The sequence below is a fragment of the Canis aureus genome, chromosome 23 (assembly GCF_053574225.1).
Source record: "Canis aureus isolate CA01 chromosome 23, VMU_Caureus_v.1.0, whole genome shotgun sequence".
In the NCBI taxonomy this organism is placed as follows: Eukaryota; Metazoa; Chordata; class Mammalia; order Carnivora; family Canidae; genus Canis; species Canis aureus.
The window spans coordinates 14,293,887-14,315,231 of record NC_135633.1 but is presented as its reverse complement, the minus strand read 5'-3'; the positions used below and the strand labels follow the sequence as shown (position 1 = coordinate 14,315,231).

Genomic DNA, 21,345 nt, shown 5'->3' with positions numbered 1-21,345 from the left:
ATTTTCTAGTAGCTTCTGGCTACACTGGCAGGACTGACTGTGTGGAAGATATGACAGGCCTGGACTTGCCTTGAAAGAATTCTTATTTGTGCTAGCTTTGCCAATAAATTAGTATGGTGAAATAAATGTATTGGTGGATGAAAGGAATCAAGAATACCTAGACATAGAGTTTTAAAATACTTAAGGCCTGTCAAGCTTTTGGTAGCAAAGAGATAAAAATGGGAAACTTGTAGAAAGTCTGTTCTTTCTTCTATGAAGAAAAACATGTAAGTCACATGTAAATAAATAGCTTTGTCTAGTTACCTGAAACTAGTAAAAATCAGGTTTGATAAAGATTTTCTGCTATTTTGTGTTAACAGATTTGCTATTTAGGGTTTAGAGGGAAGTTGTCTTTGTAGATGAGGAAAGAAAGTATGTAGTTTATTAGTTTAGGGTTGAGCCAATCATATATTCAGGCTGTAAATCCTCAGTTATTAAAGGGAAGCCTGCCTGATATATTTTTCTATTTTAAATGTGTATGTACACCCATGGAAAATTTTCTTGTGCCTGGTGTCTAGTAGGTGCTTAATAAATATTTTATTGAATAAACTCTTACATATGAAGAAAATGAAGCTCAGAGAATCAGGTGATTGTTCTAGGCCATGTTCTTTTTTTTTTTTTAATTTTATTTATTTATTCATGAGAGAGACAGACAGACAGAGGCACAGAGGCAGAGACACAGGCAGACGGAGAAGCAGGCTCCATGCAGGGAGCCTGACGTGGGACTCAACCCTGGGACTCCAGGATCACATCCTGGGTGGAAGGCAGATGCTAAACTGCTGAGCCACCCAGGGATCCCCATCTAGGCCATGTTCTAAGTACACTATGGTTAACATGTAATTACCATATAATTTTTATTAATACCTGCCTGATTTGTTAGGTATATTGGTACACAGTTTTCTTCATATCTCCCCTATGAGGTTATTAACATTTTATCTTTAACATGCTATTGTTTTAATTAGGCTTTTAGTCACTGAAATCTTGAAATAGTTTTATTTAGATCTAAAGTGGGTTATAACTAGAGTAACTATATAATTTATTGTATAAACTGAAATACTTAAGAGGGCTCCTTAAGCTGGGATAGCATGTATAAACCAAGTTTATTCCAGGGAAACCAAGACATATGGTCATACGATGTTTTTATTTTTTAAAGTAAACTTTTTATTGGTATATAGCATATGTTAAGAAAGTCCATAAATCTTGAATGTACAGCTTGTTGAATTTTTAAAAAATGAACCAATCTACATCAAGAAATAGATTATCAGTATCTCAGAAGCCTCCCTCACACCCCCTTCTGGTCACTACCTCTTCTTTGTAAGATAACTGTTGTTCTAACCTTTAACTGATGAGCTTTGCCTGTTTTTGAATTTTATGTAAATGACACTATATAGTATACACTTTGTATGTTTGACCTCTTTGACTCAGTGTTCTCTTTGTGAGACCCATCCATATTGTATATAGTGATTGTTCCTTCATTTCATTGTTTTAAAATATTCCATTGTATGAATATGCAATTAATGTATACAAGATACTGTCGACAGACATTTGAGTTGTTTTAATTTGGGGCCAATAGAAACAGTGCTCCTATAAACATACTTATCAGTTTTTTGGTGAGCATATGTACTCATTTCTCTTGGGTATATAACTAGGAGTTGAATTGCTAAGTCATATGATATGTAAGTGTTCAGCCCCAGTATGTAATACCACTTTTGCTAAGTGTTATACCAACCTATACTTCCTCCAGCAGTAGGTGAAAGTTGCAGTTTCTCTGGATCCTTACCAATACCACTTATTGTCTGTCTTTTTCATTTTAGCCATATTGGGGACAGTGTATTGGGATAACATTGTGATTTTAACTTGGTAACTAATGAAGGTGAGCCCCCTTTTCATGTGCTAATTGGCTATTTGGATCTTCTTTGGTAATTCCATTTGGATACTCTCCTTTATGCTTCCCCCAAGCCATTCTCATTTTTCTATGGATATATCTCTTCTCATTGAGTTGTAGTTCTTTATATATTCTGGATAGTAATCATTTGTTATTACTACAAATATCTTTTACTTTAATTTGCCTTTTCTCTTTATTAATAGTACTATGGGATGAACTTAATTTTGGTGTCTTCCAGTTTATGAGTATTTTTGTTTTCTGGTTAGGACACACTTCTTGTGTCCTATTTAATAAATATTTGCCTACCCCAAGATCATGGAGCTGTTCTGTCCTCCTCTTGATACCTTTCATCTTTAGGTGTTTATCTAGAATTCATTTTTGTGTGTGGTATTAGGTAGAAGTCAGGATTCATTTTCTATAGGGATAGTGAATTGACTGCACTATTCTTTGTCCCAATACCACATTCCTGCAGCTTTATAATACAACTTGTTGTATGGTATTGAAGTTCTCCAGCTTTGTTATTCTTAGTGTATGTCTTAGCTATTCTTGTCCCTTTCTATTGCCACAACATTTTAGAATCTTAGTTTCCATCCACATGTAAAACAGCTTACAGGTTGATTGGGATTGTATTGAATCTAAGGATGGTGAGCTGACATTGTATAAAGATGTCTTCTAATCCAAGAATGTACATTGTGTATCTATTTATTTAGGTATTATTTAATTTCTCTCTGTCTTGTAGTTTTCAGAAGAGAGCTCTCAAATACCTTTCAGACTTACTTCTAACTTTTGGTAGTTTAAAAACAATTTATCGTGGTAAAATTTACACAATATATTAACCATTTAATTAATTAATTAATTAACTTAAAGATTTTATTTATTCATTCATGAGAGACACAGAGAAAGAGAGAGAGAGAGAGAGAGAGAGAGGCAGAGACAACAGGCAGAGGGAAAAGCAGGCTCCATGCAGTGAGCCCGACATGGGTCTCGATCCCAGGTCTCCAGGATCACACCCCGGGCCACAGGCAGCGCTAAACTGCTGAGCCACCCGGGCTGCCCTATATTAACCATTTTAAAGTGAAGAATTCAGTGGCATTTAGTACATTTATAACCACCAACTTTGTAATGTGCAACCATCAACTCCATCGAGGTCCAAAACATTTCCATCACTGCAGAGTAAAACTCCTTAAGCAGTTTCTCCCCACTGTCCACTCTCCTCACCACCCCTGCCAACCACCAATCTGCATTTTGTCTCTATGGATTGATTTATTCTGGATATTTCTATACATGGAATTATATACTATGTGATGTTTTGTATCTGGCTTATGTCACTTAGTATGTTTTTGAAGTTCACTCCCCTGTTGTAGTATGTGTCAGTCCATTCCTTTTTATGGCTGAATAGTATTCCATTGTGGATATGGACCATAATTTGTTTATCCATGCATCTGTTGATGGACATTTTGAGCTGTTTGTACTATTTGGCTGTGCGAACAATACTGCTATAAACATACATGTACATGTACTTGTTTGAATACCTGTTGGCAGTTTTGGGGGGTGGTATATATCTAGGAGTGGAATTACAAGGACATATAATTCTGTATTTAACTTTTTAAGGCACCACCAGCCTTTCCTATAGCAGTTGAGCCACTTTACATTCCCACAAGCAATGTACATAGGTTCCAGTTTCTCTGTGTCCTCATCAGTACTGGCTATTTTCTATAGTATTTTGCTGTTTGGATGGTGTGATAAATGGTATATAGTGTTTTTGTTGTTAACTTCATTTTCTGTGTTGCTGATGTATAGAAATACATTTGCTTTTTTCCATATAAACCTTGTATTTAGTGACCTTTTTAAATTCATTTACATTTATTTTTAAAATTCATTTACATTTAATAGTTTATGTATTTATTGGATTTTTCTCTGTACATTTGAATTTCTGATTTTCACATGCTTTCTTATTCTGTTCCTTTTTCATAGTAGTTTATTTTATGGATACAATATTCTTGTAATGGCTTGGAGAATTTCTGTTAGAACTTAAATTTTCTTTAAGTTTTTCATTATCTTCGTTTCCTTTGTGATTGATTCTATTGTTTTTCATTTTGGTCCTTCTTAATTTTGTTAGATATTTCTTAAATATCTGGTGATCCTTGGTTATCTATTCATATTTACAAAGGACAAGGATGATTGGTTTTGGTGGCTGATACTGGCTTCTTCTCAGTTTTTTGAGCTCTGTTTTTCCAAAAGAGCTTTTCTCTAAGGGAGATTACTGATCAAGAGTTATGCATGAGATTGTTTTAAGGGCCAACAGCAGCCAGATAGGCTTAGGACCTAAAATTGATTCTGGGCCTCAAGTGCTGCGAGACGTTTTTTGGTTGCTTTGGTTTCCTCTGTCCTGATTCTCCACCTCCCCGACCAGGATTTGTGGCTGTTAGGAGAAATGTCAGGCTCAGCCCTACTTCTCTTTTGTCCCTAGCACCCATGCTGGATGTTCTCAGCAGATCTGGATACTAAGCCTTGGGAGCTCAAGTTTATACAGGAAGTAAGACTGTCATGAGTGGCTCAGCTGTTGTGTGAGCAATCCTCTAATTACCTTGATTTCCCTGTGCTTCAATTCAGCTTCTTGATCCTGAGCTTGGTGTTCTCTATTCAGGGAGTTGGGAGAGCTCTTGCCCCCATGTAAGTTCTCTCCTGTGCTTGCTTTGCCTGAGTTGCTATTTCTTTTGCTATGGCTTCTCTGTCAATTTAGTTGTGTCTGTTTCTTCTAGAAATACTTTCCTTCTTTCCTTCCCTCCTTTCTGCTTGTTAATGGGTCTACTTCTTATCTTCAGATTGTGATAAATTTATTATTTTTATCATTATGAAAAATTTGGACATAAAACACATATCTACTCCTGAGCTTAAAACAGAAATACAAGGGATGCCTGGGTGGCTCAGCGGTTGAGTGTCTCCCTTTAGCTCAAGAGTGTGATCCCGGGTCTGGGGATCAAGTCTCCCACATTGGGCTCCCTGCAAGGAGCCTGCTTCTCCCTTTGTTTCTGCCTCTCTGTGTCTCTCATGAATAAATACAATCTTAAAAACAAAACAACAACAAAAAACCCCCAAACCCCATAAATACAAGTGAAGTTCCTATTTTCTTCTCTGATTGTATTGCACTCCTTCTCATGCATCTATTAATATTATTGTGTGTATGTGCATTTCTAAACAATAAAGAGCATTGTTTTGAATGTGTTGAGCTTTGAATAGTGACATACTGCATGAATCCTTCTGCATCTTGTTTTTTTCCATTCATCATGGTTCTTTTGTTTGTTCTCTTAGTACACTATCTTTTCTGCTGTTTTAGTAGAATTTGGACAGGGAGGATAAGTCAGCCTAAGTATTTCTTACTGTGACTTTTTTAAAAGGGAGATTTAAAGCACCTTTTGGATATATTGTCACTACAGACATGGAAGAGAAGGACTTGGTGTTTCCTTTTCTTGTTCCAACTGGTGATGATAGGTGAATTTGATACCTTGCCATGTTATACAAGCTAGCAATTGAGTCTTACTGCTGACCTGTATTTGGTGTTATAAATCCTTTTGGAGACAGAGAAATAGGATTCATTGGTCTGTAGGGTTTAACTGAGGTTCAAGTGAAGATTTGGGGTTCATATTGTTGGAAGGAACTTTTAGAAGTCATTTAATATAAACAGTACTAAAGAAACCCAGGTGCAGAAAAGGTGAGTTACTTGTCGGAGGTGATCCAGGGGGTAAACGCTGAGATCAGAAACCAGTTGTGCAGTTTGTTGTTCTTCTCACCTTCCTACAATGACCCAGAGGATAAGGTCCCCATTTTTTAACATTGACTTTAATTTTTGTCTATCCTTTAAAATATTTATTTCAATGGCAAGAGATTTTTAGTAAGAAGAATTAACATAAATCTTTGAACTGATATTTATTTGCTATGTTTTCCTTAGGATCAGAATGGTTTCAATACCAGAATACTATGAAGGCAAGAATGTCCTCCTCACTGGAGCTACCGGTTTCCTAGGGAAGGTACTTCTGGAAAAGTTGCTGAGGTCTTGTCCTAAGGTGAATTCAGTGTATGTTTTGGTGAGACAGAAAGCTGGACAGACACCCCAAGAGCGAGTAGAAGAAGTAATTAGTGGCAAGGTAAGTGGGGGAAATGATTGAGAAGAGAGTATGTTTTTGTATATATAATTACTGTAATCCTCAACAGTTCAGTTTGCTTCTTCAGTGTCCTGAAAAAAGTTAGTGAAAAAAAAAATTCTACAGGATGGCAATAAACTGGGTATGTCTTGTGATGAGTAGGAGAAAATAACTTTCCTCTGTGATGGGCAAAATTGTGTAACAAGTTCTAAAATACCTATATGGTAGATATTTAATGTGTTTTTAGAATATTTGAGACCTGTTATTTATAATTAATAGATATCTTAGGTAGTATTCAGAATAATAAATAATTACAAGGTAGTTTCTAACTACCCAGTGTGCTGCCAAACATCCTTTGATACCACTTAAAAATTGGTAAGCACTGGTTGTTCCCCACAGCAGTGTTAGGAAGTAGCAAAGTAACATATTCCCGTTTGACAAATAAGAACATGATGACAGAGAGGTTGTTTAGAATACAAGAATAGGTCATGCATTTTGAACCTTTAGAAAAATATTGCTAAGAAAAAATTGAAATGATCTGGAGTAAAATTATTTCATAATTGTAAGCTTTGAATTCTCTCAGTGAATGAATTTATCTGACATTCATTGATAGTAAGTTTAGTATAGAAGCTATGTGATTTTTTAGTTAATTAGGTAGTATCTAGTACCTTTTAATCACTTGTAATTAGTATGTTTTAATCCCCCTCCCAACGATGTCCTTGCCTAGTAAGAGGTTATTTATTGTTACTCATTTTTTATATTTCAGAAAACATTTACTGTGCATACTCAGTATTGAGTACTTGATTTGATGTAAGGGGTTGAACTGAGGGATAAATAAAATAGAATCCTTGCCTTAATGGAGCCTTTGGGCCAGAGGGTTTTTAAGAGGAAAGAGGGAAGGAAGAGGGAGTGTAGAAGTGTCACGAGAGACTGGATAGGAGCAGTTACTGAGGTTAAAGTCTTGGCTGGAATTGAGAGCCTGCGTAAAATGTCAAAGATTTGGGCATCTCCTCTGTGGTCTCCCCATTATGTGTAGCATTGCTAGTAAGTCAGTAAGATGAGTTCTTTTTATGTCAGGTATCAAAAAATGCACATTTGAATTTAGTAAGAAACTGATAGATAAAGCCTGCTATAATTTTGAAATAGGAGTAAAGAGCATAGGCAAAAAGCATATATCATAGTGGGACATTGTTTTATAGTAGTTTCTCAACTTAAGCATTATTGACATTTTGGACAGGATAATTCTTTATTATAGGGAGCTGTCCTGTGCATCATAGGGTGACTAGTAGCGTTCTTGGCCTCTACCCACTAGATGCCAGAATCTCCTCCCCGCTCCACCCACCTCCCAGTTGTGACAATGAAAAATGTCTCAGACATCACCAGATGTTCCCTTGGGGGTAAAATTTCCCCAAGGTGAGAACCACTGATGAATGTCTCCAGGAAAAGAAACTCCATTAATTGAGGATTGACCACAAAATAAATTCTGGAAAGGTAATAAGGTATCTCAAAGAGGGTATTAGTGAACATAGTCAAGTAGGAACTGATTGGGGTGTGCCGGTGGATTAAAAGCACCAGAAGAGATAGTATTGAATAAAGAGATGGTGGCTAGAGACAGGAAGAGTATCAGGTTTGACATGAACTTGGGAAGCAGCATGAGCTTATCTTGGTGGTTGGAGATATCTGATATGAAGAGGAGTTAAAGGTCATTGGCAGTGTGAGAGAATGAAAAGTATGAATTCAAGGTGTTAAAGGACTTTTCTGGGCATTCCTCAGGTTGCTTTTTTCCTGCTTGCCCCTTAAACAATATTCTTCAGAGTTCTGTCCTAGGCCTTGATCTTTTCTTACTAGATCCAATTAGGTGATTACTCAGCACTCTCTTAAGTGAGACAAATGGTTGTATTTTAAATTAGATTTGGGAAAAGCTTCATCTAGTCTGAACCACGGGTGCTCATCACCACTGCTACCTGGGTGGTCTTTTCTTCCCAGGGCTCCCTGTATGTGGTTAGTAAAATCTGTATGGGTAGTCTGGCTCTTCTTTTGCCTGAGCTCCAGACCCGCAGAGCCATTTACCTCTACTAGACCTGTCTTACGGGTATCGCACAGGCCCTTTATAGCCAGCATTCAGAACACTGAACTTGTGTCTCCATAAGTGTACTAGATTCTCTTCCCAACTTTTCCACCTAATGGATGTATTCACATAACATACATTGATCATGTCTACATCTTGCCAGGCATTGGGCTAACTAAGACCTGAGTGCTGAGCAAAACAGATGTGATCCCTTCCTTGTGGAGCTCACAAGTACTTATCCCTCATTCTTAGTCATTGGCCAAGTTGTATTGAATTATTTTTAATTCCCCAAACATTAATGCTCTCTTATTTCTAGGTGGTTATATGTGCTGCTTTCTTTGCCTGGAACACTATTCTTTAATTTCTGGTCCTTCTTCATTTGGGTTAGTTCTTTCTCCTGTACAGACTCCTAGCCCTGTAATGTTACCTTTAACGGCGTATCTTAATTGTTTGTTTACTTGTTTGGTTTTTCCTGTCAGATTCTAAATAGCTTGAGGCAAAGATTGTTGTTTTGTTTTCTCAGTGTCTAGAAGGTGCCTGCTCATCTGAAATGCTTAGTAGATATTTAATAATTAATAAAGGAACACATTAATACTGAAGTCACTACCTAACAGTAGTGGAAGGGGCAACACTGTTATATCCACTTCGGAAGATAAGTGAGCATTCTATATACCATATAGACTTTCTTTCCAGATTCAGAATCTCTGCTTAAACCACAAGTATGGATTTTAAATGAAGTGGAGAGTCAAAATGTAAAAGAGCAGTGATCTGGAGATAGCATCAATGTTCCTTTAAAAAAATCTGGGATGAAAAATTAAATTTGACTCAAAATCGAATGTGCCTTTGCCACTAAAATCACCTTGGGATCTAACTGATTTTTTACTTAATTTATTTCTTCTAGTATCCTTAAGGATATTGAATTTTGGGGTTAGAATCCTGTATATATGGTATTTCTCAAGTTTGTCCAGATTCTAATTTGCATATTTCCTCACCAACTTTTTTTTTCCATCAGCATATTTACTTTTTTCTTCTTCTTCAAAAATATTGGCCTCACACTTGATATAGACAATAATGGTATTTTACTGTAATCTACTGCAACAGAATAAAAGCAAAATAAAATGAAGTCATAAATTAAGATTGGGGTTTTAGAAGTCTGAATTATCATTTTAAACATTGTCCTGATGTCTATACTGCTTAAGTCTATTTTGAGGAACAGTACAATATAGTTTAGTCAGCAAAAGCATGGGCACTTCAAATATAACTCTTAAAAGTACCTGTTCTGTGTCCTTGGCAAGTTACTTAACCACTCTGCATCTCAGATTCCTCATATGTAAAATGGGGATGATAATGTGGGTTTCATAGGCTGTTTTCTATACAGAATGATAGCAGTTAAGAATGGCAACTTTAGGATTAACATAGTTGAAGTTTTCAGAAGTGACCCTTGGTGGGGTGCCAAGGGTTTTAGAAAGTTGAAAAATATTGTTCTAAAATATTTTTTCCCCTTGGCTAGCTCTTTGACAGATTGAGAGATGAAAATCCAGATTTTAGAGAGAAAGTTATAGCGATCAACAGTGAACTCACCCAACCTAAACTGGCTCTTAGTGAAGAAGATAAAGAGATCATCATAGATTCTATCAATATTATATTCCACTGTGCAGCTACAGTAAGGTTTAATGAAAATTTAAGGTAAGTAAAGGTATTTATATGATATTTGAACTTCATCACAGTTTAAAAATTTGAATTCTTTTTAGTCAGATTGTTTTGAAAGTGATTTGAAACTGCCCTATGTTAATGGTAGCTTTCTATGTCTTAAAGAGTGTTAAGAGAATTTTCTTCTTATTATTAGTTTAGAAATATTGGACAGCTAGTGTCTGCGTATTAGAAGTTGCCTTGAATTTAACTGTAGGGTAGGGAAGTATGGAATAGAAGAAAGAGAAATTTACCTTCAGTAAGTGTATCAGTCTTAACAACTGTTTGTTTCTTCTTCCCTTCATTCTTTCAGAAGCCTGCACCTCAGCAGTTTTATTTTTCTATCCCACACATATTCACCTGAAAATTAGAAAAAAAAAAATTGAGCTCAGGTTCTGCACAGTAAGATAAAATGGCTAATAAATTTAAGCCATACCTTGTCTTTGTTTTAGAACTTGGTAGCATTGTTAGGGACAGGCAGCAGTGGACATATGTTTAATTAAAAAAATAATTTGAAAAAAAAAGATGAAAGAGGTGCCTTGGTGGCTCAGTCAGTGAGGTATCTTCTTTCAGCTCAAGTCATGATCTCCAGGTCCTGGGAACAATAAGCCCAGCATTGGGCTTCCTGCTCATCAGGGAGTCTGCTTCTCTCTGTTCCTTTGCCCCTCCCCACTGCTCGTTCTTTCTTTTTCTCAAATAAATAAATAAAATCTTTAAAAAAAAATAAAATAATTTGGACTTCTGTCAAAATGCCTGTTTCAAGAAAAAAATAATGTTTTAAACGTTTACTAGTGTTTTTAAAATATGCATTATCAAATAATGGTGCTTAATTCAGAGGATTCTTTTTGATAGTGTGTTAAAAAATACAGTTTTATAATGTTAACCTAATTGTATGGTCTTATACCAGTTAAAATAGTGCAGACTATTTTAGGTTTTACAAATACTTGAAACCCTTCTTAAAGTGTTTTTAAGTTAAGTTTTGTTTATAAAGGGTTTTGAGATTATTTCCCATAAAGTCTTTGATATAAAAGTATAAGCCTTAATTGATATTATATAATGTGATAATTCAGCACCAAAGCATTACAGTAAGTTTTATCCATATTCCAGGTGAGGGCACTGTCATAGTCACTTACATTTCTTTAATTGTACTTTGTAGTTTTCAGGGTAAATTTTCTCTTTCATTATTTTTTTCTATGTTAATGTTACCACTGTAATATTGTGAGCAAGTGCATTTTATACTTGAGGAAGCTGAGGCAGCACTGTGTACTGGAAAGGACATGAGCTTTGGAATTACATACCTTATCTCTAACTTTGAGTTTATCCTTTATTATCTGGTGATAATAATTTATTTACTTTTTAGTTGTTTCTGTATAACCATCATGTGTTCATGATTCAAAAGTGACAAAAGAATCTTAGTAGAGCTATAGTTAGAATCTCACTTTCATAAAAGATGTGTGTACATATATGTGTATTTATATACAGCTTTTTATACTTGCCACTTATTATCTTTGGATATTGTGATAATAGGTAGGTTTTTAATATTAAATACTCTAACAGATATTTCCCCCCATAGTTCTAGCTTTCATTGTTTTTCATAACCAAAAGAAAGCGCACACAGTCTTTTGAAACTGTTTTCAATAAAAAAAAAGATACATATTTACTGGATAATTGTGGAATAGTCCTTATTAGCTTAAAGGAAAAATTAGGTGCTTTTAAAGGGGAAATGGATTTGCAAACAGACAACATTAATTAGGGTGAAACTACTCAAAAGTAATCTTTATGAGAAGGACCTTCTTTCTCTCTTTCCATTCCCCTTGGGGTAAGCAAGTCTGCCATTAATGAAAGGGAAATCTATTCATTATTCTTTCTTCTCTTACTAGTGATCTCATAGTGCAAGGAGGATATATAGATGAATAATAAAATTTATTGCCTTTACTGACGTAACCTTAGTCATTTAACTGAAATTATTGTTTTTGGTAAAGCAGTTTTAATGGGTATTGTAAATGATGATATTGCAAGATTATATTTGGGCCAGGCATTCTAGAATACTGTAAGTTGGCATGTAGTAACTGCTTAAGAAATAGTTACTCTTTATAATCATTTTTTAAGTTTACTCAAAAATTTAAAAATGACACAGACTTTATTACCAGGGCAAAAAATAATCCAGATTTTACTCCCAACATTATACCCATTATTTTGGGAAAAACCAAGAAATTGCACACAGATCCTGTTTGCAAAGTCCAGATAGTCTAAAAGGGAGATAGATTTGCCTAAATAATCATAGTGTAGGGTAGAAAGTAAGAAATTACTGAAGAGCATACATTAAGTGCTATAAGAATTGAGAGGTGGTAGTATGCATTTATTTTGAGATATGATAATTTATAAATCTTGAGGTGGGAAAAAGTGGGTATTAAGATTAAGGGATTGTAAAGAAATACTGGCAAAAAATGAAGGGAGAATGATACTGAGGATAATAAAAGGAATTCCTTAAATTAAATAGTTGATCCTGGGGTCTGGTGTTCCTAAGGTAATAAAGAAAGTGAAGGTGGGATATAGGGCTAGTGGAGTTGAGAGTAAAACCATAGCAAGAAACTGGAGACCATGATGAGGACAGAAAACAGGCTTATGGGGGGAAGTGGAGGGGTGGTCTGGGGGAAATTCTTAGTATGAGATTTTAGAGATGCAGCAGTTTGAATAGGATAATATGTGAATATGAACATGGGATATGTTGAGTAGGTGCGAGTAGGCATTGAGAAAGGAGTAGAAGTAGAGATGGATGATGAGAAAAGATCAAGAAGTTGTTGAGTCTAAGGGCATCGACTCTCCCACTTCAGAATGCTTTATGAATCTTAAAAATTCCTGGAAAATGTGTTAAAAATGCAGAATTGGACTCTACTTGGAATATTTGGACCCTCTGGTTTTAGATAATAACCCCAGGAATCTTTATTTGTGGCGAGACTCTGTGTGTGATTTTAAGTTATAGATGTCTGGGTCTCCTACCTTAAGATTGACTAATTGGTCCCGAGATATCTGTGTCTATGTCTTTGTTGAATTAAAAAAAAAAAAAATCAGCAATAGTGATGAGATCTCATGTATGAAGTATTTTCTCAGAAGTGGGGAAAGGGGAAAGAGATATCAGAATGGCCTGAGGAACTTTTTAAAAATAGTTTTCCAGGGGCACCTGGCTGGCTCAATCAGTAGAGCATGCAGCTCTTGACTTGGGCTCGGGGTCCTAAGTTTGAGCCCCACATTGAGGCTAGAAGTTACATAAAAAATAAAATCTTAAAATATAAATATATGTATTATATATATAAATATATATTATAAACTACATATTACATATAGATTATAAATCATGTATATGTAACATATATATATAGTTTTCCAGGCATCAATTCAGATATTACAGAGTATCTGAGGATTAGCTCCAGCAATCTGACTCTCAGGTGTCTGTCATGCCAAGCATGAGATCTCTGGTTTAAAGTCTTAGAAGTATATCAACACAGAGTTTGAGCAGGATATGTTTTTAAGACAGGTAAACAAGATTTATTGCCAGTTCAAGTTGAGTTCTTTATTCTTTTTTTTCTGTGAAGTGGCTTCTGTGTCGACATTAATGGTGGACCATAAATTAACAAAGATTTGTTCATTTTGCTCCTCCTCCAAAAGCTAATGTTATTTAAGATGTCTTTATGACTCCATATAATTAAACCATGGGAATATTATTATTATTATTATTATTTTGGCTTTCTGATCTAACATCAGAGTCAGGATCTCAGTCTGAGGTTCAGTGGAGTAGAACTTGGATGGTGGTAAAATAGAGTGAGATTATTAGCCTTACAGTGATATTGAGAGTTACTTATGTGGGCATATAAAGTGCCATCACGTTTGGGCTCTCAGGCACAGGGGTAGTAGACAAGGTACAAGAGTGTTCTCTCTGAAGTTATTCGTTATTTTCAGTGACCCAGAAATTCTGTTACCATCCTCAGGAACCTGTAACAGAATATCCTTTGTGTACTGCTCCCAAAACATTACCCTCCCTAGCTTCATTGTTTCACAAATGCAAAAGAAAATAGCATATTGCCTTACAGTCTAGTGGACTGTATCCTCTCTGTGAAATGCCTTTTTTGCTGGATTTCCATTTGAGCAGATTTTTCCCTTCTCAGTTGAGATAAGGAAGAAAAAAGATATTCTCATGATTTTAAGACCACAAACCAATTACTTCATTTAAAAAAAATTACTTTTAGTATGTTTTCATGAACCCTTGGATACTGTTAAATTAAAGGAAAAAATAATGCACAGGAGTTTTCCTCTCGTGAATTATTTCTTGTTCTTGGTGACCCAGAACTTGTTGTCCTGTCCTCAGGAACCTGTAACAGAATATTTTCTGTATACCTCTTCCAAAACAGTACCCTCCGATCTCCATTGTTTTGCAAATGCGAACAGATACCAAAGCACTGCTTTAGAGTCAGGCGGATCAGATTCTATCAGTGACATATCCTGGCCTTTAAAAGAATAATTAGATTTTTTTTCTTCATTAATACTGAAAATGTAAGAATTTTGGAAAGTACTCAAAACTATTGTGATTTTAAAAACATCCTCATTGTGGTCTGTCTTCAAATATACATTGTTTTACATAAAATTTAAACATAGAACTGATTTTACTTGGGGAAACAATTTCCACACTTCTGATTTTTTCATGGTTAAAACTTTTATGATATGATTGTATTCCACCATGTTGATATGCCATAATTTATGTATAATGTTCACTAGGTATAACAAATTTAGGGGATTTTCATTTCTTTCTTTGAAAAATTAATGTTAGAACAAGTTTTTCGGGGCACCTTGTGGCTCACTGAGTGTCTGCCTTTGGCTCAGGGCGTGATCCTGGGGTCCTGGGATGAGTTCCGTGTTGGGCTCCCCGTGGGGAGCCTGCTTCTCCCTCTGCCTGTGTCTCTGCCCCTCTCTCTCGGTTTCTCATGAATAAATAAATAAAATCTTTTTTAAAAAGAACAAATTTTTCCTTTGAGTGAATTTCAGTAGGTTCACTAGAGGAGTAGTTACATCATTTCTGTACTTCCTGGTACTTTGTCTTTTTTTTTTTTTTCTGGTACTTTGTCTTAATCTCTTTGAATCAGTTCTATCAGTGTAGTCACCAACAGTGTATTACTTTACCAGTTTTTTCACAGTATTACTGGTATTGAATATATCAACTTTTTTTCGTTCAAATAACAAGCAAAAACTATCCACCATCTCTTTACCTTTAGTAATATTTATTGAAAGCCTGTTTTAGTGCCTATTTAGGAATAATGCTAAATACTTGCAAGCTATTTATTTCTTTTAATTTTGTATAAATCCTAGTAGATAGACTCTGTTATAGTTCCTATTTACAGGTGAACTATACAAGGTCACTGAGAGGTAGGCCAGGCCAGAATTTGAATTCAGGTACTCGAGAGTCTTGTTCTTAATCCTGCTTTACTTTGTAATGCCTGTGTTTTAAAAATCTTCATACAGATTTCCCATGTTTTTATAGTTATTATAATTATTTAAAATGACACTATTCTTTCATTGTGATAAAATACCTGCTTTGTTAAAGTTTATTCATTTCATTCATAGTGAATGAAAGGCTCTCTAGGCTTTTGCTATTACTAGATGCTTCACTGATTATTTTTCTGCATATATACTTTTGCATTTGTAAAATTATTTACTTTGGATAAATTTCAAAAAGAGGTTAATATATAGATCATTTTTGAGTCCTGTATGTGTCTCTTGTGACAGAATGTACCCGTTTTTATTATAGTACCCCTTTGAATTTTGTAAGCTAGTCTTTAAGAAGTGTTTGGATTAATTGCTACACAGGGAAATAAACATATTCTTAGTTGATTATATGTTAATGTAATTTAATGTTTCGGAGTTTTCTTTGACTGTTTTACCCTTATTAGTGACTCTGCCTTAGCATTTTAAAATTACTTAACCATTCTGATTACTTCTTTGTAATTCCATATATTGAAACAATATGCTTTTAAAAATCAAGGTGCAAAAGCAGTCTAGCATGACTTCAAAATGTACATATAAAAGCCAAAGACTGAAGTTATCTGTGTTTCTTTCTGGGTAATTTAAAATTTTAATTTGTACTTTTATTTTTTAAGTTCTAGTGTGAGGCTTCTTTTATAATCTGAAAATCTTTCTTTTTAAATACAACTGATGGAATGTACTTTATATTGAAATAAAATCTACAAAATTAGACATAAGGGGTCAATTGTGAAGAAACAAAAATCTCCTGTCTCCTTGTCTCTCTAATGAAGATAAAATTGTTTAAGCAGGTAAAATAAATGACTTTCTAATTTTTTCACTGGGAAAGCTTCCCAATTTTTCATTGTCACTTTTTCTTTTATAGAGATGCTGTGCAGTTGAATGTGATTGCTACACGCCAGCTAATCCTGCTTGCACAACAAATGAAGAATCTGGAAGTATTCATGCATGTATCAACAGCATATGCCTACTGTAATCGGAAGCATATTGATGAAGTAGTCTATCCACCTCCTGTGGATCCCAAGAAGCTGATTGATTCTTTAGAGTGCGTTTATTTTAAATTTATGCACATTTGCTTTGATCCCCAAAACTTTGGACTTAAGTATCTATTGATATGTATCTTTTGGTCTGTATCAGTTTCTCTCTCCCTCTGCCTCCCCCACCCCTGACCTATTTATTCCGTATTCAACCAATTACTACATATCTACTAAATTCTTCTAATTGTGTAGATTTATATCTGAATGACTGTTGGTGAAGTCTGGTTGAAGCTTTCACATTTGAAGAAGTGTGATGGTTGGAGGAAGGTCTCTGAACAACTCATCCATAACATTAGGTTCTCTATTTTCCAGGGAGTTAATCTAGCAAATGTAAGAAGTGCCTGATACCCATGGAGACTAATGACTTGCTTGTTGAATAGCAATGTTCTAATTGATTAAAAAATTACCCCCCTTTTTTTCCCTCCAATGGAGTAAATCTGTACAAAGGCCTTAAATTATTAGAGGATCAGTCTCATTCCTTTAAATGATACTCCTGGTGTTATTGTTTATCACCTTTCTGAGGACTAGGATCCTATCAGCAATTACTATTTGTGAGTATTTGATGGATATGGTGTAAGTGAATTTGGCAGGGTCAAGATTCATTTGCTTCAGGCTGTACTTTCTCATCAAATAAAACAAACAGGATCACAGCAAAAATAAAAAGAAGGATCTTCTTTAATGGACTAGAATTATAGAAAATTCTCATGTCCATTATATCCAAACATATCATTAATCCTCCTATAATAGCCCTGTAGGCTTTTTCCTCCTTTATTCTTCTTCGTTTCCCTTAGGCTTCCTTTTTTCTCAGAGATCCTATCCCTTTTCAGCTCTGTTTACTGTCCCTTACTTAAATCCTTTTTTCCTCAGGGCTCTAGAGGGTGTTCATTGCTCCTCCATGTTTTCTCCCAGAGTAAGCACATATAAGTCTTTCTCTTTAAGGCATTCCTGCTACTCAGTATGAAGAAGCAGACAGATTATAAGAAAATAAATAAGAATGGGAATTTACCAAGACATTCCATTAATTCTCTGGTCTCTGTTTTCTGACTCTATTTCTTAGATGGTCCCAAATATTTACCTCATTGTCCCCATGAGTCAGTAGTTGGAAGTGCTTAATATGTCTGGGAAAAGTTGAAAGTAGAAGCTAATGAAGCTTTTTACTTTTTCTCTTTTTAGCAGTTGGCATATCCAAACATCTAAGTTGCTGAGAAAATGCTTTTAACCTTCTCATTCTGTATCTCTTTTCTTTGCTTACAAAGAAATCTAGCTAACAGATCATTTTAGGGTAACTCATAGATTGGCTCTGTAAACTCACTCCCTGTGATAAGGCTAATAATGTCTCCTTGGCTTAGCCAGCGTTCGCAGTTGTTGTTTTAAAGTAGGAACTGTTCCGTTTTTCAAAATTCATCTCTGCTGTGGAACTTCTCCTAAGTTGAGTAACAATCTCCAGTTTTGTTAGATTCTTTTTCTTCCACATGCAGAAGAAAACTTACTTTGATAATCTTATCAGTTAGTATGGGTATCTTGAGAGTGTGACATTACACCGAATATATATGTCAGTATAACATCACAGTTACACAGATACGGACTTGTCGTTGTTGTTTAATGAAAGTAAGATTAACTTCCGCTTATGTATTTTTTTTTCTTTTTAGTAAAAACCATAAAAGCATTTGAAATGGAGCAACAGATATGTTTGAATATGCAAAGCTAAGTGGTTCTGATTTTATAGTAAAACATCTGAAAATATTTTTGCATGCAATTTCTTTGCTGACCAGGTGGATGGATGATGGCCTAGTAAATGATATCACACCAAAATTGATAGGAGACAGACCTAACACATACATATACACGAAAGCATTGGCAGAGTATGTTGTACAGCAAGAAGGAGCAAAGCTAAATGTGGCAATTGTAAGGCCATCGATTGTTGGTGCCAGTTGGAAAGAACCTTTTCCAGTAAGTTGTGAGAAATTTTTGTAATAATGGAATTGAGAATTTTAAGTCTTGTCTTTGTATAAAAAGAGTTGGCAGTTTGATGTAAGAGCAGGTGTTATTTACTGTACATGGCTTACTATGGCAAAATTGTTCTCATTCATAGAGTACTTTTTTGGTACTTTTTTGTAACATGATGCTGCATATATAGAAATGCAGATAAGCCTTTAAAAAATCCTAACTGAAAATTAAATCAAAGGCTGCGGTGTTGTCTGGAGTCAAAGCAGACCTTGCCTTATACATTGTCCTTGTGACTGACAAAGATGTTGGCCTCTGACACATCAGCATTTGTTGGTTTTTAAAATTATTTACTGATTAGATTCTTTTGTTGAGGTGAAGGAAATAGAGATGAGAATATTCAGGATCTTATTTTATTTCATTTGCTTTTTAGTTCAAGAATAAGGCAAGCCTTCCAGGAGGTAGACTCTTTCCTGTATAGATCACAAGCTAAGAAGGCATAAGAGATTTCTATGATAATTTGCTTGTAGAAAAGCAGATCATTATGGTATTTGTGAATCCCTGAAATAAGAGAAAATAGATATAAACTAACAGATGAATTGATTTACAAAAAACCTAGGTCTCTATAATGATAGTAAGTAATAGCATCGCTTCTGTTGCTTTCTCTTTTCTTCTGTTTTATTCAGTAGTTTTGAGGAGGATTTCCCATTTCCCCCAAATCTCATGATGCTGCCTCAGATAAATAGCACAAAATCAAACTTGAGTAAGTGTAATTTAGCTAAAATATTTGACAGATATAAGCTCCTTTTTTTTTGTAAGCTTTTTTATTGAATTCTCTTTGTGGAGACTTAATGGAAGAGTAGGTAACCTTTTGAGAATGACTTAACTTCATATTTGCAATCTCAGGCAAAGACTGTTTCTGTTACTGTTTCTGTTACAGGAGAGAAATATTCTGGCCTGAATCTTGTCTGTTTTTTAGTTTTTAGAAAAAAACTACTAAGTATATATATGGAGTTGTAGATGTCAGATAAATAAATCTCTAGGTTTACAATATTTCTAAGCTCCCCCTATTTTTAATTTTTGTATTAGGGATGGATTGATAACTTTAATGGACCAAGTGGTCTCTTTATTGCGGTAAGTAAACCTTTTGATTTCTTTACATTCTACATACATTTTTCTGTTTTCTGTATATCTTTATATGTGTGTGTGTGTGTGTGTGCATGCACTTTGGCTTACATATCTTAAGGTGCTGTTTTTAATTTCAACAAAGGCAGGGAAAGGAATTCTTCGAACAATGCGTGCCTCCAACAATGCCCTTGCAGATCTTGTTCCTGTAGATGTAGTTGTCAACACGAGTCTTGCGGCAGCCTGGTATTCCGGAGTTAATAGGTATATGAGGTGACAATGTCGCTTGTTAAATATATAGTAACTATGAAGGGAAAACAGAACTAATGGCTAATGTTAATTAATCCCTCAGTACTGATAATTTCCATATCAATATGTACAGGTATTATCACTTCCAATTGCAGGAATTGGTTTAATCACAAGTAATAATAGAGCAAGTAGTTCCATCAGCTGTAATTAAGAATTAACATTAGTTGTCATATACTATCTATAGGATAAAGTTCATTTGGGATTAAGAATGAGAAAAACCCAAAACCCTTCCACCCCCTGATGCTTTTTTAGTTTTCCAAACTAAAACTTGATATAAACTCAACATATAAAAAGCTGAAATTCTCAGAGAATGGCTTTCATATATTAAACATGGCACACTAAAGCAGCTTTAATCAACTCAGGCTTCTTTTTGAAAGGGAGTAGTAGCATTTATAGGTAACTCTTAAATTTTAAACTTTTCAATAACATTTTTTTCCCTAGTTAATAAACTGCTCTTATTTTTTAAGTCAGTATTTTATATCCTAAAAAAGGAGGGATATGATTATATGAATACACTGTTTCTGGTAAAAGGGAACTCAGTCCATAATTTTTTAAACTAAAGCTTCTGGAAATGAGAAGGAGATAGGAAGAGCTGAGGTTGTTTGTCATTGTTGGTTTCCTTACATTTAATAACAGATATTCCTGCTATTATAAGGAAGAAAAATACGAAAAGAGAAAAATACTGTATTTTTTAATAATTTTTTTGGTAGTGGAGGGATAAAGAGTAGGTGTAAATAGTCCTTCAGACACAAAGATTAATAGTTTAAGGATAATTTTTGAAATAATCAATGTAGAAAAGATACCCATAATCATTATTTTTTCCTACTTGAATATCGTGTAAGATTTAAATTGGATAAGTTTGGCCTCTTTTTATGTTTCATTGCTTTGATCTTTGTCTTTGCAGACCAAGAAACATCATGGTGTATAATTGCACAACAGGCAGCACTAATCCTTTCCACTGGGGTGAAGTTGGTATGATTTTACCTGTGTTTTTGAATGTTAGAATAAATCTTAAAATATTCTCTGAGGTTTTATGTTAGAATATACCCACGAGGCAATATAAAGCCATTGAGTTACCAAGTTATTCTTATTTTGATTACCATTTTAGAATATCTATCCTATACTGCCTTCTGGTCTTTAGCAGTATTTCACAAATTTAAAAATATCCAAAAAAAAATTTAAAAATATCCTTAGTAAATTCCCTTCCTGGCCCACCCTTTTGTGACCATTACTACTTTTTTGCTGCTGTCTGCAGCATCCCTCACAGATAAATGCCCATGGTGAGGAAACAGTGATTTTTCTTTTTCCTCCCTCGTGGATGCTCTCAGTCCTGATGTTGTCTATCCATAGGCAATATCACTTCCAACTACAACAGTTGTTATATTACAGGAGCTAGCTAGCTGTTCCAAGAATAAGAAATTAAGGAGTTAGGAAGCAGAGTATTTTTTGCCAGAGTATTTTCTATTATACTTATTAATCTCTTGAAATTCACAAATCACAGGAATAGATATATGCTTTGTTGCTTGTTCTAAATTAGAGTTAATAGAACTTAAAGCCTACTGAAATTGAATAATTTTT

The 21,345-nt window shown here is 34.8% G+C and overlaps 1 protein-coding gene across 7 annotated transcripts in view; it reads left to right on the top strand.

Moving 5' to 3' along the window:
* FAR1 (fatty acyl-CoA reductase 1) overlaps nucleotides 1–21,345 on the top strand; it is a 68,100-nt gene that overhangs the window by 27,370 nt on the left and 19,385 nt on the right. For 4 of the 7 annotated variants that reach the window (XM_077866428.1, XM_077866426.1, XM_077866427.1 and 1 more), the window contains 7 exons: nucleotides 5,874–6,069; nucleotides 9,645–9,820; nucleotides 16,218–16,397; nucleotides 18,162–18,339; nucleotides 19,423–19,467; nucleotides 19,604–19,731; nucleotides 20,672–20,739. In XM_077866428.1, the coding sequence (XP_077722554.1) occupies nucleotides 5,881–6,069; nucleotides 9,645–9,820; nucleotides 16,218–16,397; nucleotides 18,162–18,339; nucleotides 19,423–19,467; nucleotides 19,604–19,731; nucleotides 20,672–20,739 (964 nt within the window). In that variant the 5' untranslated portion in view covers nucleotides 5,874–5,880. Of the gene's footprint in view, nucleotides 1–5,873; nucleotides 6,070–9,644; nucleotides 9,821–16,217; nucleotides 16,398–18,161; nucleotides 18,340–19,422; nucleotides 19,468–19,603; nucleotides 19,732–20,671; nucleotides 20,740–21,345 lie in introns of those variants that run through there. The other 3 variants (XM_077866425.1, XM_077866424.1, XM_077866429.1) reach the window with 2 other exon arrangements.